Below are 19086 nucleotides of genomic sequence, written 5' to 3'. Positions count from 1 at the left end.
GCGACGTGATATATTCATTGCATCAATTCGTGTGCAACTTGTAAGGGCGCGGTGACACAGACCTATTTCATTTGAAGGTTATAATCCCTTGTTCATCACGACGTCCTTTTTACTTTTATGTCTCAACAGCGTCACGGAGACCCGCGTGACGTGAGGGTTCTGCCTTCGTAGTGAGGGCTGTGAGTTGACGACGAGGAGGGGGGAGGAGGCGCCTCGCCCCCCCCGTGTGGAGTGACGTCAGCCGCTAATTATTATGAATGAGAGGGGCGTGTCCATTTGGAGGACGTCACCTGCTCATGAATATTAATGAGGGGGGAGGCTGCTACATGTGGAGTGACGTCACCTGCTCATGAATATTAATGAGGGGGGCTGGTCGACGTCGAGTGACGTCACGAGCGTTGCACACTGACATTCTTAATAAGTAATCATAATGGGGGGGCGGGGGGTGTCCATTTGCAGGACGTCACCTGCTCATGAATATTAATGAGGGGGGCTGGTCGATGTGGAGTGACGTCACCTGCTCATGAATATTAATGAGGGGGGAGGCTGCTCCATGTGGAGTGACGTCACCTGCTCATGAATATTAATGAGGGGGGCTGGTCGACGTGGAGTGACGTCACGAGCGTTAAGGACACACATTCCTGGGTGATTATAGTCGGTATTGATATCAGAAATGGTTCCGAGCCTCCCCTAGGCCGACTCGGCCTTAAACGAGCACCTGGTGCGGTGTGTAAACGTCGGCACTCGGGAGAGACAAAGGCGGCTGTGAGTGGTGCTGGCCACCCTCCACCCCCGACTGGCACTCGCTAACAACACTGCGGTGGCCAGGAGATGTTAAATACCTCGCCTGGTACGCAGGAGGTCTTCGGTTTGATCCCGACCCTGACGCCTGCTACTGTATATTTGGAGTTTGCGTGTCTCTCTCTCATCATCATCACGGTGGCTAGGAGATGTTAACTACCTCGCCTGGTACACAGGACGTCGTGGGTTTGATCCTGACCCTGACGCCTGCTTGTGTATATTTGGAGTTTGCGTGTCTCTCTCTCTCATCGTCATCACGGTGGCTAGGAGATGTTAACTACCTCGCCTGGTATACAGGAGGTCGTGGGTTCGATCCCGACCCTGATGAGATGTTAACTACCTCGCCTGGTATACAGGAGGTCGTGGGTTCGATCCCGACCCTGATGAGATGTTAACTACCTCGCCTGGTATACAGGAGGTCGTGGGTTTGATCCCGACCCTGATGAGATGTTAACTACCTCGCCTGGTATACAGGAGGTCGTGGGTTCGATCCCGACCCTGACGGGTTTTATCCAATCCGCATTTAGAATCGACAACACCACGCGGTTGAGAGTATTTGGCTGCTGCGATACATTTCCACGCGACGACGATAAGCCACTTCGCTGAGCCATCATTTGTGGTTGACCAAGTCGCTTATGAAAGAGAGCTAATAGCTCAGTGGGGCCCATACCTGCTAAAATTCTATTTTTAATAAAGAAGACAATCTTTCCCCAACAGTCTTGTGTGTCTACGCTACGTCGATGTTTACACCCCGCACCAGGCGCTCGTTTAAGGGAGGCACGGAACCTCCCGATTGGCATGGTTGGCTACGTACGGTGCGAAAGACGTTCAACATACATACATACATGGGGGACCTTTACCTTTGTGTGTGTGTGTGTGTGCAGGTCTGTGTCGTCTGGTGCCCCTTCCACGCTCACCGGGAGTGTGGACCGTGTTCTTTGAGGGTCACGACAACGACAGTGGCCCCCTCCTTCCCACTGACACGGTGCTTGCACGCTGACGCACGCATACTGACACACGCTGATACACGCTGACACGCACGCACACTGACGCACGCACGCTGATACGTGCACGCTGATATGTGCACGCTGACACACAAACAATGATAACCCGTATAGCCTCAACAGACCGTTGGGGCAAGTCCTGTTAGCGAGTAGCACCTATGAAGGCCGGCACGGCAAACAAGGAGTTGTTGGCCAGCACCACGCCCGGCCGCCATTGTCTCCCAAGTGGCAGTGTTTTTACACGCAGCACCAGGTACTCATTTGAGGCTGAGTCGACCTAAGGGAGGCCCAGGACCGGTGACACACTCTTGACACCAGTTCCAATACCCGCCATTCCCTGCTGAGTGACGGTGACGTCAACCACGTCGCCTGTGCCAGGCCAGGTGCATGCTTTTTGAGGCCACGTGAAGTGTCGTCGCAGGCTCGCTGCTCACAAAGAGGTCACGGGGCAGACCCCGCAGGTGCCGTGGGTTGACTGTATGAGATGACTGGCAGATGCCCCCCCCCCTACACTGTGCCAACTCACTGACACACACAAAGACAAAGATCCCCCGTATAGCCTTAACAGACTGTAGGGGCAAGTGCTGTTAGCGAGCACCTATGAAGTCCGGAACGGTACACGAGGGGGTGGGTGGCCAGCACCACGCCCGACCGCCTTTGTCTCCCTAGCGGCGATTTTTACACACCGCACCAGGTACTCATTTGAGGCTGAGTCGACCTACAGGAGGCCCAGTGCCAGTTCAAATAATCGTCACCGGTGTTGGCCGCGAGCGGGAATCGAACTCGGCTCGCCGGGTTCATAGCGCAGTGCGCTAACCACTACACTACCTTTCGATTTAAATGCTTTCGTGACTGCAGGGATTCATCTTCTTGGTTCTTTCGGTAAAGTCACGTAGAAGGGAAAAACACTACACTACCGCTCCCCACACACACTGACATACGCTGACACACGGTGCTGTTGCGTTTGTGCGGTTGTGGTGACGCGCAGGGCTCGCTGCAACACCAGGTGCCCAAGGTGCTCACCGTCACGCTCAAGAAGCAGCACGGCTTGGGCCTCAGCATCGTCGCCGCCAAGGTAAACGCCTCGCCCTGGTTACCACGGCGACCTGGTAACCAGGTAACGTAGACTCCATGCAACTGCACATCCTGGCGAGCCCACGGCAACACGGTTGGCTTTCGTACGGCACGAAGGAACTTCAACGTGTACCTACTTACCTGCCGGGTATCTCTGCTTTTGCCGCGATTGTTGGGAGAGTTATTGGTTGGCAGCGTGGTGTGTAACTGTCGCGCCTCGCAGCAAGAAGCCGCTGGCTTCGATTCCCGACTCGTTCCTGAAGAACACCGCGTTTTGGAAAAATCGCGTTGTCGTAAGTGATATGTCATGTTGGGCGAAGCAGGGTGCACGGTAACACCGCGTGAGATGCGTACGCAGGCCGAACAAAGACGGAGGGCGCGTGTGTTCCATCTAGAAGAATCCAGCAGCATGCCGCCTTGTGAGACGCTACGCCGATGCAGCCGTGCGACGTAGTTTCGTTTGCTCGATCGCGTTGTACATCCAAATCGCGGCCGCGTTATAATAAATGCGTTTCCTCGTACATTCGTCGCGTTGTCGGAGAGCAGGCAGTATCTTCTCTTTCTTTCTCTCCCGCTTGTTCTGCACGGGGTTCAAGTTCAAGTTTATTTATTAGGTGTAGCCCTGTGAGCCATTCGGCTCTTGAATCGGGTGCAACCGCAACAAACAAAAAACAAAAACATGAACAAAAAAACATCTTAATGTGAATATGTGACTAAATGCAAACAGAAAATCCAAGAAAAGACAGCAAAATATTGCAGAAAAAAGCACCGTACACCAACGCTGTGTGCAAAAATCCCAGTGGGATGCAAGTCAAACAACAACAACCACAAGACAACTTAGATTAAGGCCATCAGTCTAACTCTGTACGACAACAAACAAACACTTTTCGAAATAACCAAAATAAAAAAATAAAAACAACATGACAGCCATTGGCCCAAAATATCCCGGTGATGAAAAGTGTACCTCCGAAATTAGGGGCCGTCCATGAATGACGTCACGCACCTGGGGGGGGGGGTCGAGGCGGGGCGGGTCAAAAATCGTCCAAAATCGCGTGACGTCATTTATGGACAGCCCCTTATTGAACTTGCGGATGGGCGTGTAAGAAACGTCACGGTCTGAAGCCACCGGTTGCCATATTTCACCGAAAAACACCCAACTGGTGACGCAACTGGTGATGCAACTGGTGACGCAATGAGTGACGCGACAGCGCAACGCCCCGGCTCTTTGTGATCATCGAGCCAATTTCAAAACGAGCCACCTGAGCCCCACATCACTCTGCGATGGACGATTGCTATAAATTGCCGCATTACGAGAGTGATTAGCGCTGTTTGGCTGGGTGTGGTGGTGGCGGCGGCGGCGGTGTTGTTGGTATTGGCGGTGATATGTGTCTGGGTGCTGCGGGTGGCTAGGAGATGTTAACTACCTCGCCTGGTATGCAGGAGGTCGTGGGTTCGATCCCGACCCTGATGCCTGCTGCTGTATATTTGGAGTTTGCGTGTCTCTCTCTCATCATCATCACGGTGGCTAGGAGATGTTAACTACCTCGCCTGGTGTACAGGAGGTCATGGGTTCGATCCCGACCCTGACACCTGCTGCTGTATATTTGAAGATTGCGTGTCTCTCTCTTTCTCATCATCATCATCATCACGGTGACTAGGAGATGTTAACTACCTCGCCTGGTATACAGGAGATCGTGGGTTCGATCCCGACCCTGACGCCTGCTGCTGTATATTTGAAGATTGCAGTGTCTCTCTCTCTCTCTTCCTGTGGTCGCGTGGATTTGTCGCTGTGTCCTCCAGTTTTTCCCATCATTTAGAATCGACGTGCGTTCCGAGTACTTGGTTCCTGCTATAAGTTTCCACACGATGAGAAGCCACTTAGTTGAGTTTTCCTTCGTGATCGCCAGGTTGCTTCTGACACAAGAGCAACATAGCTCAGTAAGTCTTACCTGGTAGAATAAAAATAAGTAATATTTGTAAAAAACTTTTTTTATAACACGCTTTTATGAAATGTACTAGTGATGGAAGAACTCCACGACTCCAGGAAGTGGCCCCGAAGCTTGCCATAACGTAAGGGACCGTGGGCAATTACAGCCAACGTCAGTTGAGCGTGGACAATTAGACCCAAGCCAAAACATAACATAAAAAAGAATGTTTGAAAATATATTTATTCATATTAATGATAGAATATAGTATTGTCATCAGTATGACAAAAGTATACCACGTTTGCAGTCGATACCACATTGGGAAGTGGGTTAAAATTGAGTTACAAGATTTGAGGATACAACAACAGACAGACAGAGCGAGTTAAATGAAAGCGTGTAAAATAGGTTAGTTTAAGTTTAACTTTCCAGTTGAAACAACGGTCACACTTTTCTTAAATCTCCACCACCACCTCCTCTGTCCTCCCAACAGCGTCAATAAGTTCACCACAGTTAGTCGGAGATCAGAATCAGAATATTTATTCATACTGCAGGAGTAAATCCGATGAGCTATGAAGCACTTTTTCACAGGTGTCCAGCAGGGGCACGGGGTAGGAATGTTACAACAACAAACAGTGCAAACACACGATAGGAGTGCTAGGAAAGGTAAACAAATCACTTGAAAAAATAAATATAGAAATACAACTAAACTTTGTTTATCTCAGCAGGTACCCCCCCCCCCCCCAGCGATTAGCTTCTTTTGCAGAAGCCACGAATGATAGCTCAACGAAGCAACCTCTTTCGACGCGTCCGCTCCGCGTGGATCAGCAGCTATCGCGACCATGACGGCGTTGGTGGGGGGAGGCGGTGGGGAGTTGGGGGGGGTGACTGAGGGGGTGGAGGAGAGAGAGGGCTTCATCCAGCAGTTGATTGGCAAAAGTGCTGGAATCTTCTGTGCAGTCGGAGAGTAACGCAACAACATAACGAATGAATTGATGGCACATGGGCAGTGTCACCAAATTAGGCCGCTTGGCAATCAAAACTGTCGCAATCGTCTTAATAATACCCATGGGGATGTCGCTCTGAGGGTAATCGTCCATCGGTTTAGAAGTGTACGGCCTATTAGTGAAATAACGTGACGGTTCGGCACTTACACCAGGCTCTGTGCAGTCGCCATCCCAGCCTGGATGGAATATAAATTTAAGGGTGGCACGGTGCTGAGATGTTAACTACCTCGCCTGGTAAACAGGAGGTCGTGGGTTCGATCCGGACCCTGACACCCGCTGTATATTTGGAGTTTTTGTGCATGTCTCTCTCTCCGTGGTTGTGATGATTTTTTCTCCCCAATCCCTCTCATTTTTCCCTCCACATTTAGAATCAACATCACGTGTTTAGAATTGTTGGCTGCTATTATAAATGTCCACGTGATGATAAGCAAACTTCGTTGAGCTATCATTTGTGATAGCCAGGTCGCGTCTAAAAAGAGTTACATAGCTCAGGAGGGCCTTAGCTCGCAAAATGAAAAATAGTTTAAATAGTTTAGTTTAGGCGCCTTGGTATTTCATCAGCACTTCTCCAGATCATCAAGAAAGGCGGCGGACCTCGAATGATTTCTCTCTGAATTACAGTCCTAATGTGGTTTAACCTACTAAGCCCAGGGGGATTGAAAACCCACTTCATGATTATACTAATGGAAGAGGGCCCAAATGAAAACGTAAAAAGCGACGCGATTCTTCTTTGTGCTGTGTTTTCTTTTTCAACAAAGCCTCCTGCCCGTGACCGGTTTCGGATGTCGGTCGCCATTGACGCCAGCCCACAGGGCCTGGAATGAAATTCACTTCTCCGGTTTCATAGCACAGTGCGCGCACGCTCGCTCGCTTTTACCCCACTTTGCGCCAGAGTATCAACCCCCACGGTCCACCCCTAAACCGCCATCCACTGACCACACAAACCGCAAACCCCGATGACGCTTGGAGAGCTGAACGGAGTTGAAAGAAACACCGGTTGTGAAAGGCTCGACGCAGAAGATCCCCTGGGGTTTGATCTTCCACGAAGCTGCTAGTCCACCCCACTGCGCAAACCACGGCAGCAGCAGACGACGCAGATACCCGGCGTCACAAATGGGCGACCGTGGGTCGTCGTCCAGAACAGCACCGCAGTACGACGACTCGTAACGACACAGCGCCGCCACCACATCGACAAATACGAAGGAGACGTCACGGCGATGCAACTGCTCCGCTGACTCCTGACACGGCTGTCTGCGCTTGAGCACCTGAATGTGGAATTGTAGTCGTTGCTCTGCAATCTACATGAGCAGCCGTACGGAGGAAGAGGAAGGAGAGGAAGGAGGAGAGGTCGTGGCGCAGCCTCTGCAATCGCTCGCTCGTGCTGCTACTGCCAGAGAATGTTCTCCGCGGGAGGAGAGAGCCCCTCTAGAGAGAGGATATTTACTCGACAACTATTTTTTAAATCCTTTATATTAAGTTCACTTGCTTGCTTGCTTAGGACCGTGCAAATATTTCGGTCGTTTTTTAACCCAACTTCCCGTGATCCAATCGAGCTGACATTTTGCACACAGACTCGTTGTGCGTGACAATTAATGTTCGTGAAAAACAATTCCAAAATTTTACACTTTTTAGGACAAAAGTATTATATGTAATTACCAATTGCTTAATGGTGCAATGCAATGATCTGACCCATAGGTGGCAGCCATCTCAAGCCAGAGGACGAGAGGACTCTAGCCGCCACGCATATAAAGGATTTATAGTGAAAAACTTTGTTTTTACGGGTTATACTTGTTATTTGGCGGCCTCGTGATGATACAAACACCCCCCCCCCCAACGGTGGAGATGGAGCGGCGATGAGATCGGATTGCGCGTCGCCAGCGAGGATGGGGTCTTGTCGCTTTGCAAGATCCCGAGCGATGGTGGCTTGGAGAGGCCTCCATTTATAGACCTTGGCCAGTATCGATTCTTAAAGCTAAAGTCCGTCTAGTTAAATTCAAACTGAACTTTGTTTTTTTTTACAAAGTGACACGGCTATCACAAATGATAGTTCAAGGAAAGTGGCTTATCGTCTGGAAATTTATAGCAGCAAAATAATCCAAACGCCGTGATGTCGATTCTAAATGTGGAGGGGAAAACCAGAGGACCCGGAGGAAAATCCACGCGACCACGGGGAGAGAGAGAGACACGCAAACTCCAAATCTCGAACAGGCGTCATGGTTGGGATTGAACCCATGACCTCCTGCATACCAGGCGGGGGAGTTAACATCATCTTCCTCTACTGGCAGACGTCTTCCAGCGCGTTTTGGCGGTGGATTTACGCCAAAATTTGTAACTAACAAAAACTTAAATTGATTGTGAAAGTTCACTTTCCGTTCGCCACCGCACGTGCTCGCACCGTGGAGTTCGCGTGAAAGTCTCAACAGTAACACGGCGTTCCTCTGTGTACTGTTGTCATTCGCTGTTGGCTTGCGGATGGATGATGGGAAGGGCGGTGATAGTGCCCACGATTGATCTCATCTCTTTCAAGCGCAAGTAACGGGGGTAGGGAGGGCCCCCGTCCCCTTTGACGCCGCCGCGTGCGTTCGCTGAAAAGAGGCACGAGTTTATCGTGGGCGTCGTTTTGTGTTTGGTTTACTAAACACTACACGGCTATACAGTAAACTATACACTGCACTACTATACACTCCACTATGCACTACACTATACTATACTACACTACTATGCACTGCACTATGCACTACACTACTCTATACTACACTACTATGCACTGCACTATGCACTACACTACTCTATACTACACTACTATACACTACACTATGCACTACACTACTCTATACTACACTATGCACTACACTACTATACACTACACTATGCACTACACTACTATACACTACACTATACACTACACTATACACTACTCTATACTACACTATTATACACCACTACTATACACTACACTATACTCTACTCTATACTACTATACACTACACTACTATACACTACACTATACACTACACTATACACTACACTATGCACTACACTATACTACACTACTATACACTACACTGTACTCTTTGGTTCTTTCGGTAAAGTCGCGTAGGTAGAAACAAATAATAGATGACGACGTTTCGATCGCAACACAAGGCGGTCGCTCTCAGGCGGAAAAAAATAATAATAATCCAGCAGTGGAACTGCTGAACCGTTCGGCAGCTTAACCACACGCACTTGCGTTGAGCATGCAAACACAAAGCATGCTCTGGTTACCTAGTGGCATTGTCTTTGTGCTTTCGTGACTGCAGGGATTCATCTTCTTGGTTCTTTCGGTAAAGTCACGTAGAAGGGAAGTAATAAAATAATAAAAATAAAACATAATACAATAATTCTCACGACGTTTCGGCCACAACGCAAGCAGCCGTCCTCAGGTGAAGACCAGGTCTGTCGCTCCAAGCGTGGTGTTGTTTCATTCAGACGCTGTCTCCCCGACAGACCTGGTCTTCACCTGAGGGACGGCTGCTTGCGTTGTGGCCGAAACGTCGTGAGAATTATTTTCTCATGTTTTATTTTTATTATTGTATTACTTCCCTTCTACGTGACTTTACCGAAAGAACCAAGAAGATGTCTTTGTGCTGTTTGCCTGATGGCGTTCTTTGGTCTGACACTGGTGGTGAGACTAGGCCCTAAAGAGAAGGCTGCTGCTGCTGCTGCCTCTGGCGTAGACAAATCAGTTTCTGAAAGGCAATGCCCACAGATTACACTGGTCAACACACTTTTTCTGGCATAAGGTATTCCAACGGGTTTAAGGTAATTTTGGGGTGCTGATTCCAAATCTGGCATCAGTTTTTGTCTATCACGTCAGGTTTTTGAGATATCAAATATTGCATTTTCAATAAAAACTGCAGAAGAAAGATATTAAATAAATGTGGATATCTACATAAAATGATATTATAAACACACTATCCTAAAAATACAGCACCGTATTTCAACACTAACGCAGTCACTGACTCGCAACAACTTGCAATCATAAGTGACAGAGTTAATTTCTGGTAAACTCAATGAAAACGGGGTATGCCGATAGCATAAAAATGAGATGTGATAGAGCAAATCTGAGATCAGATTTGGAATCAGCACCCTGAAATTAGTCTAAAACAGCTGCAAAAGTCCAGGCCAGAAATTTGTTTTTTTGTTAACCAGTCTTATCAGAGGCACGTTCGTTTGCATGTTCACCGCAAGTACTGTGAGCGGTGAATGCAGTGCTTGATTCATAGCGAGAGGTTTCCGTTTGGTGTTTGAGCATCTGAACAACCTCCTGTTTCATTGACAGGAAGTGTAAAACCTACGGTACGGTGCGAAAGAAGTTCAACATGCAGACGCACAGAACAGATCCTACAACACCATTGGAACCTCCTTTGCCAATAGCAAAATATGATAATTGTTTTTTCCCCCTTTTTTCTGGCAAAACTGAAACCTTTTTACAAGGATTCATGTCTGCATTAACCACAATACTTGCAGTCAAAATGCAAACAAAAAACACACACTGATAATTAATGCATTGCCCTTGAAACTGATTGGTCCACACCAGAGACGGCTTTCTTTTGAGCCTCGTCTCAATTGGTGCTAGACCAGGGGACGCCAAAAGGCGCCCACAGCTCAAAGACAATGCACTATCAAAGTAATGAGGGCTCTGGGTGAGCATCTACATCATTAGACCTCCTTTGCCAGTACCAACATATAATAATAGGGTTTTCCCCCTTTTTTCTGGCAACAAAACTGAAACCTTTTTACAAGGAATCATGTCTGCATTAACCACAATACTTGTGGTCAAAATGCAAACAAAAAACACTCTGATAATATGATTGGCATTGTCCTTGAAACTGATTGGTCCACACCAGAGACGGCTTTCTTTTGAGCCTCGTCTCAATTGGTGCTCGACCAGGGGACGCCAAAAGGCGCACAGCTCAAAGACAATGCACTATCAGAGTAATGAGGGCTCTGGGTGAGCATCTACATCACTAGACCTCATTTGCCAGTACCAAAACCTACACTGGTCAACAAAAAAAACTTTTTGCTGGCCTGGACTTTTTCAGTAGTTTTAGACTAATTTCAGGGTGCTGATTCCAAATCTGATTTCAGATTTGCTCTATCACATCTCATTTTTATGCTATCGGCATACCCCGTTTTCATTGATTTTACCCGAAATTAACTCTGTCACTTATGATTGCAAGTTGTTGCGAGTCAGTGACTGCTTTAGTGTTAAAATATGGTGCTGTATTTTTAGGATAGTGTGTTTATAATATAATTTTATGTAGATATCCACATTTATTTAATATTTTTCTTCTGCAGTTTTTATTGAAAATGCAATATTTGATATCTCAAAAACTTGATAGACAAAAACTGATGCCAGATTTGGAATGAGCACCCCAAAATTACCTTATAACCGTTGGAATACCTTATGCCAGAAAAAGTGTGTTGACCAGTGTTATTCTTGTTATTCTAGCTGCGTTAACAAAGTAATGTTGACGTTCCGGTCATATGGATACTTTAGTATGCGTGGTATCCAGAGAGAGATGTGGATGCGTGCTGTCACCATGGGGCGGCTGGGGGCATTCCGTGTCAACCCATACGGTTTACCCTGCTCTCTTGTGCAGGGAAATTGAGTTTGCGTTTCTCCCTTGTGATGGGACTTTGTAGGATGAACGTTGAGATGTATAAGGGGACACGGGGTGACCCATAAGGTTCTGAATTGGTCTGTAATAAGGGTAGGCTCTGATAAGGGGTTGACAGGAATGTATTATTGTGGTATCATGTAGCGTATAGCAGTGTAGCGTAGAGTAGAATACCTGTCAACCCATTCGGTTTACCCGCATTCTTGTACAGGGAAATTGCGTTTTCAGATCCATCCATCGTACAGCCGTTGCAATACGGGCGAAAAAGAACACATTTTGGATGAACGTTGAGATTTATAAGAGGGCACAGGGTAATCAATAAGGTTCTGAATTGGTCTGTAATAAGGGAGGCACGTGGTGCAGGCTGGGTGGTCCGGTGGAAATGTTTGCATCGGCAGAGTGGTCCGCAGGGCCAAAAACAAGTTTTAGAAACACTGCCCCCTAAACAGATGAGATAAAAACATAATATAATCGAGGACACTTTAGGAAATGGAGCCTTCTTGCGGGATCCCTCCTCCTCCGCCACCTGCCAGGATTCAAATTCTATGTTTATTTTGCCAGGTAATGCCTGCACCTCGCTCACCCACTCCTCACCACTACGCACTCACTCGCTCACCCACAGCTCACTCGCCCACTCCTCACCACTACGCACTCACTCGCTCACCCACAGCTCACTCACCCACTCCTCACCACTACGCACTCGCTCGCTCACCCACAGCTCTAAACTAAACCTTTCATTTTATTTTACGAGGTGATGCCCCCACGAAGATCCATAGTTCTCTTTCTCAGCAGCGACCTGGCTATCACAATTGATAACTCAACCAAGTGGCTTATCATCATCATGATCATCACTTCGACATTGATAGCAGCAATCAAATACTCTAAACACGTGGCGTTGATTCTAAATGTGGAGGGAATCAGTGGATGACCCTGAGAAAGATCCACGCCACCACGGGGAGAGAGAACGTGCAATATCCATCAGGCGTCAGGTTCGGGATCGAACTCCCCAACCTCCTGTACACCAGGTGAGGTAGTTAACATCTCCGAGCCACCGTGATGATGATGATGATGATGAGAGAGAGAGAGAGAGCCTCAAACGCCAAATATACAGCAGCAGGCGTCAGGGTCGGGATCGAACCCCCGACCTCCTGTATACCACGCGAGGTAGTTAACATCTCCGAGCCACCCTATAGCTGACTTCCCTTCTCCGTTAAGACAAATTCATAACGAGGAAAACCAGTTTGGATCGTGAGCGCCCAGGGTGGCACGCAGTGGTAAGCGTTCGTGCCTCACTGCAAAAATCACCTGGGTTCGATTCCTGACCTGGAGCCCTCCTCCTCTGTTTGGAGTCTCTGGAAGGTGTATCTCTCTCGCTCTCCTCCTCCCCCCCCCCCGTGTTCTGCGTGGGTTTTCCGTTTTGCTCTCAGAGCTGACAAAAAAACACACACGTGTACAGTATGAACTGGTATTGGCCACAAAAAAACACTCGAATGTGGAAAGATGCCCTGCAAATCACTCCGTTGGGATGAATAGACAAAGATGCCCCATGTCGTCTTTAACAGACTGTTGGAGCATCTGCTGTCAGTGAGCAGCACCTATGAAGGCCGGCACGGCATACGACGGGGAGTTTGTGGCTATAACCACCAAGCCCGGCCGCCTTTGCCTCCCCAGTGGCGATGTTTTACACACCGCACACCAGGTACTCGTTTGAGGCCGAGTCGACCTAGGGGGGAGGCCCAGGACCGGTTCCGATAATCGTCACCGGTGTTGGCTGTGAGCGGGAATCGAACTCAGGTCTGCCGGGTTCGTAGCGCAGCGCCAAACGTTGCCACGTCACCGTTCCCCCACATACAACTCGCAGCAAAGACAAAGATCCCCCGTATAGCCTTAACAGACTGTTGGGGCGAGTGCTGTTAGCGAGCACCTATGAAGGCCGGAACGGCACACGAGGGGGTGGATGTCCAGCACCACGCCCGGCCGCCTTTGTCTCCCCAGTGGCGATGTTTACACACCGCACCAGGTACTCATTTGAGGCTGAGTCGACACTCCCTCACACACTCTCACACTCTCTCACACTCTCTCACACTTTCTCACACACTAGGGGAGGCCCATGGCCGGTTCAGATAATCGTCACCGCTGTTGGCCTCGAGCGGGAATCGAACCCGGGTCGCCGGGTTCGTAGCGCGGCGTGCAAAGCGCGGCGCTGCCGCTCAACACAACAACTCATAGCGCACAAAGACAAACATCCTCCGGTGTTGGTGACCGCGAGCGAGGATCAACACACGGCAGCGGAATCATCGCCCCCCTCCGCCCGCCCAGTGCGAAAACGTGGCAGGACCCTCCTGAAAGTGAATCTTGAGACTCGCTGCGAGGCTACTACCCTGGGTCTCACCGAATGCATTAAAACGTTAACAACGGTAGCAGTCGTCACAACAACAACAACAATAATGATACGTGTATGTCGCACGCTTGGCAGTTGTTTCACTTGTTATGTAATTGTTGACAAACCCGCCCGTTAATGGCGGCTTAACCCTGGAGACAATAGAACTTGCGGATCGGAGATGAGAGGCGGGGGGGGGGCGTGGAGGAATTTGAATGACGAATCGTCCTTAAATTATATTTTTCAATGCGAGTGGCGGCGCTTGTCACGCCGACGTCGCCCGAACGTTCGCGTGGTGCGACGGTGGCAGGGGAGGTGAACCAAGCGCTCGCCCGGCTCCTAATCCACGTGGCATTCTTGTGGTCATGCCGAGCCAGCACACGCCCCGGCCTGCCCTATAGTTGGAGCCACACCTCGCTCACCCACAGCTCACCACTACGCTCACCCACCGCTCACCACTACGCTCACCCACCGCTCACCACTACGCTCACCCACAGCTCACCACTACGCTCACCCACAGCTCACCACTACGCTCACCCACAGCTCACCACTACGCTCACCCACAGCTCACCACTATGCTCACCACTACGCTCACCACTACGCTCACCACTACGCTCACCACTACGCTCACCCACAGCTCACCACTACGCTCACCCACCGCTCACCACTACGCTCACCCACAGCTCACCACTACGCTCACCCACAGCTCACCACTACGCTCACCCACAGCTCACCACTACGCTCACCCACAGCTCACCACTACGCTCACCCACCGCTCACCACTATGCTCACCCACCGCTCACCACTACGCTCACCCACAGCTCACCGCTACGCTCACCCACAGCTCACCGCTACGCTCACCCACAGCTCACCGCTACGCTCACCCACCGCTCACCGCTACGCTCACCCACAACTCACCACTACGCTCACCCACAGCTCACGCTACGCTCACCCACCGCTCACCGCTACGCTCACCCACAGCTCACCACTACGCTCACCCACAGTTCACCACTACGCTCACCCACTGCTCACCCACCGCTCACCACTACGCTCACCCACCGCTCACCACTACGCTCACCCACAGCTCACCACTACGCTCATCCACAGCTCACCCACCGCTCACCACTACGCTCACCCACAGTTCACCACTACGCTCATCCACAGCTCACCCACCGCTCACCACTACGCTCACCCACCGCTCACCACTACGCTCACCCACAGCTCACCACTACGCTCACCCACAGCTCACCACTACGCACTCACTCGCTCGCCCACTCCTCACCACTACGCACTCACTCACGCGCTCACCCACAGCTTACCACTACGCACTCACTCGCTCGCCCACTCCTCACCACTACGCACTCGCTCACGCACTCACCCACAGCTCACCACTACGCTCACCCACCGCTCACCATTACGCTCACCCACAGCTCACCACTACGCTCACCCACAGCTCACCACTACGCTCACCCACAGTTCACCACTACGCTCACCCACAGCTCACCACTACGCTCACCCACCGCTCACCGCTATGCACTCGCTCGCTCGCCTGCTCCTTGCTTACCCCGCTCCTCATCACTGCGCTCGCTCACCCACCGCTCACCGCTACGCACTCACTCGCTCACCCGCTCACTGCTACGCTCACCCACAGCTCACCAATACGCTCTCACTCGCTCACCCGCACCTCGCTCACCCGCTCCTCACCACTACGCTCACCCACAGCTCACCACTGTGTGAGTGAGTGGGTAGGTGAGTGTGTGAGCGTTACGTTGTGACCTGCAGTGTGGTGAGTGAGTGGGTGAGTGGGCGACTGTGTGAGTGAGTGTGTAGGTGAGTGGGTGAGCGTTACGTTGTGACCTGCAGTGTGGTGAGTGGGTGAGTGGGCGACTGTGTGAGTGAGTGGGTAGGTGAGTGGGTGAGCGTTACGTTGTGACCTGCAGTGTGGTGAGTGAGTGGGTGAGTGGGCGACTGTGTGAGTGAGTGGGTAGGTGAGTGGGTGAGCGTTACGTTGTGACCTACAGTGTGGCGAGTGAGTGGGTAGGTGAGTGTGTGAGCGTCACGTTGTGACCTGCAGTGTGGTGAGTGAGTGGGTGAGTGGGCAACTGTGTGAGTGAGTGTGTAGGTGAGTGTGTGAGCGTTACATTGTGACCTGCAGTGTGGTGAGTGAGTGGGTAGGTGAGTGTGTGAGCGCTACGTTGTGACCTGCAGTGTGGTGAGTGAGTGGGTGAGTGTCATGTTGTGTGTGACCTGCAGTGTGGTGAGTGAGTGTGTAGGTGAGTGGGAGAGCGTTACGTTGTGACCTGCAGTGTGGTGAGTGAGTGGGTGAGTGTCATGTTGTGTGTGACCTGCAGTGAGTGTGTAGGTGAGTGGGAGAGCGTTACGTTGTGACCTGCAGCGTGGCGGGGGATGCACGGGTTGTGAAACTTCCGCAGGGAGTCTGCAGCACCGCCGACTGGGGAAAGGGAATTCCCAACTAACCACAGGAGTTTAACAGCGTAGGCTTTCGCGACCAATTCCTTTTTTGGGTCAGACCGCGTACATATAAATGTGTCGTTAAGAACGAAACAGGGAGGATTTTTCTCCACGAATCTGGATGTCGTCTGAGGATGCTAGCCGGACTCTTTGGTTCTTTCGGTAACGTCACGTAGGTAGAAAAATAATACTAGTAGGAACCTCCTGGTTACACCAGCCCACAGGGGATTATTGTGTCCGTCGTGCAGGGAGGGGCTGGGTGGGGAGGGTGGGGCTGGGTGGGAGGGGTGGGGCTGGTCACCCAGTGGTGCCCTTATAAAACTCAACGTTTAACCTACTCACGCCGGCTTGTGCCCGCCCTCACAGTCGGGCATATTTGCGGAATACACCACGCCGCCGTTGACCCTGCAGGCCATTGACCGAGCAACCCGACGTTCCTACCAGCTCCCTCCGCAGCAGGAATGTGTTTTATAACGACGTTCCGATCGCGTGTCCCACCTGATGACGATTGCCTGTGTTGCGATCGAAACGTCGTGATCTGTTATTGTTCTACCCACGTGACTTTACCGAAAGAACCAACGAGCGTGGATTCCCGCAGTCACGAAAGCTTCAAATGAAGATCGGTGCTCATTGTAATTACTCGAATTGTACATTTGTGTGGGTTTGCTCTCCAACACTCCGGCGGGCTGAAGTACTAACTTACACCGGCGCGTTTTGTTCACGCGACAAACCTCACTAATTGGCTGTGGCAGGTTTAGCGACACATGTATATTTACGCGATCTAACTCAAAAACCTCCAATGGATAACCAGAGTAGAGTATATTGATTATCTGGTGGTCCAAGGCCGATCCCGGCAAAACTACTCCAAAGATTGTAACCCAGTCCAGCGAATGTCACCGTGTGGCGTGACAAATACAAGTAGCTACGCTCGATTTCAGTGTAAAATATGATATCTACCGTACATTATACACTACAAACATACAATTTGGCAATGAAAATACTGCACGTGTCAACATTTCTCATGACGAATAATATTTGTCAACGCCCTATCAGTGCCCTACCTTATGACAGACCAATTCAGACTGTGTTGGTCACCCCGTGCCCACTTTTACATCTCAACGTTCATACCACAAAGTCCCATCACAAGAGAATAACACAAACGGACAAAAGTTGAAGCTACTAAACAAAAGCTCGATTTAAAGCTTTCGTGACTGCAGGGATTCATCTTCTTGGTTCTTTCGGTAAAGTCACGTAGAAGGGAAATAATAAAATAATGAAAATAAAGCATAATTAAATAATTCTCACGACGTTTCGGCCACAACGCAAGCAGCCGTCCTCAGGTGAAGAACAGGTCTGTCGGGAAGACAGCGTCTGAATGTCTTCCCGACAGACCTGTTCTCCACCTGAGGACGGCTGCTTGCGTTGTGGCCGAAACGTCGTGAGAATTATTTTATTATGTTTTATTTTTCTTATTTTCTTATTTCCCTTCTACGTGACTTTACCGAAAGAACCAAGAAGATAAACAAAAGCTGTTGGATTTTTTTTATTGTCGTCGCCCGAAACAGCTGTACCACGCCGTATGGACCTGAAAACTCAGTTTCCCTGTACATACAAGAATATACGGAGTAAACCGCATGGTTTGACACGGTATGGAGTAACAACAGAAAATATGCACGGTGCGGTCCGGCCAAAAAGTGCATCCGTTAACTTGGGCGTTCGCCTGAGCACCGCATCAGTCCGGCGATCATCAAACACGTGCTTGTGTTAGTTTAACACGTAGCAGGCTTTCACGACACCAATATTATTCATAATAAAGGTTTTTGGGTTAGATCGCGTTATTTATAAATGTGTCGTAACCCTCCACCACCCGACACGGCCAATCGGTAAAAAAGTGTCACGTTGAGAAAAGACAAAATAGTTTGCCACTTTAGCCCACCGGTGTTTTGAAGAGTGAATCCGCAATATGTTTTGGATTCACTCTTCAACACACCGGTGGGCTAAAGTAGTGAACTATTTGTCTTTAGTCAATCTGACACTAATTTACTGATTGACCGTGAAGGGTAGCGACACATTTATAAACACCGCGATCTAACCCAGAAACGTTTATTATGAACGTGCTTGTGTTGAAACACAAACGTACTACGTAGTGGTACGTAGTAGCTGATGCGTGGTCAACACATCTACGCCTCCATATAAGGAACGAAACAGGTGTTGTGGTTTGGCTCTCCAACACACCGGTGTGTTGTACTAGTATACTACACTATATACTACTATACAATACACTATACACTACACTATACACTACACTATACAATATACTACACTATACACTACACTATACACTACACTATACACTACACTATACAATATACTATACACTACACTATACACTTCACTATGTACTACACTATACACTACACTATATACTACTATACACTACACTATACACTACACGATACAATATACTACACTATACACTACACTACTATACACTACACTATACACTGCACTATATACTACACGATACACTACACTATACACTACACGATACAATATACTACACTATACACTACACTACTATACACTACACTATACACTACACTATATACTACACTATACACTACACTATACACTACACGATACAATATACTACACTATACACTACACTACTATACACTACACTATACACTGCACTATATACTACACTATATACTACACTATACACTACACTATACAATATACTACACTATACACTACACTACA

The 19086-nt window shown here is 49.4% G+C and overlaps 1 protein-coding gene across 8 annotated transcripts in view; it reads left to right on the top strand.

Annotated features, from left to right (window-relative positions):
- The window catches only part of AFDN (afadin, adherens junction formation factor), a 206259-nt gene that overhangs the window by 113472 nt on the left and 73701 nt on the right, over positions 1-19086 (top strand). For all 8 annotated transcript variants that reach the window (XM_078880327.1, XM_078880331.1, XM_078880325.1 and 5 more), the window contains 2 exons: positions 1686-1786; positions 2794-2880. In XM_078880327.1, the coding sequence (XP_078736453.1) occupies positions 1686-1786; positions 2794-2880 (188 nt within the window). The remainder of the gene's footprint in view (positions 1-1685; positions 1787-2793; positions 2881-19086) is intronic.

Source organism: Lampetra fluviatilis, chromosome 57 (assembly GCF_964198595.1).
Source record: "Lampetra fluviatilis chromosome 57, kcLamFluv1.1, whole genome shotgun sequence".
NCBI classification, from domain to species: Eukaryota; Metazoa; Chordata; class Hyperoartia; order Petromyzontiformes; family Petromyzontidae; genus Lampetra; species Lampetra fluviatilis.
The sequence above is the reverse complement of the archived record's forward strand: the minus strand, read 5'-3'. Positions and strand labels throughout refer to the sequence as shown.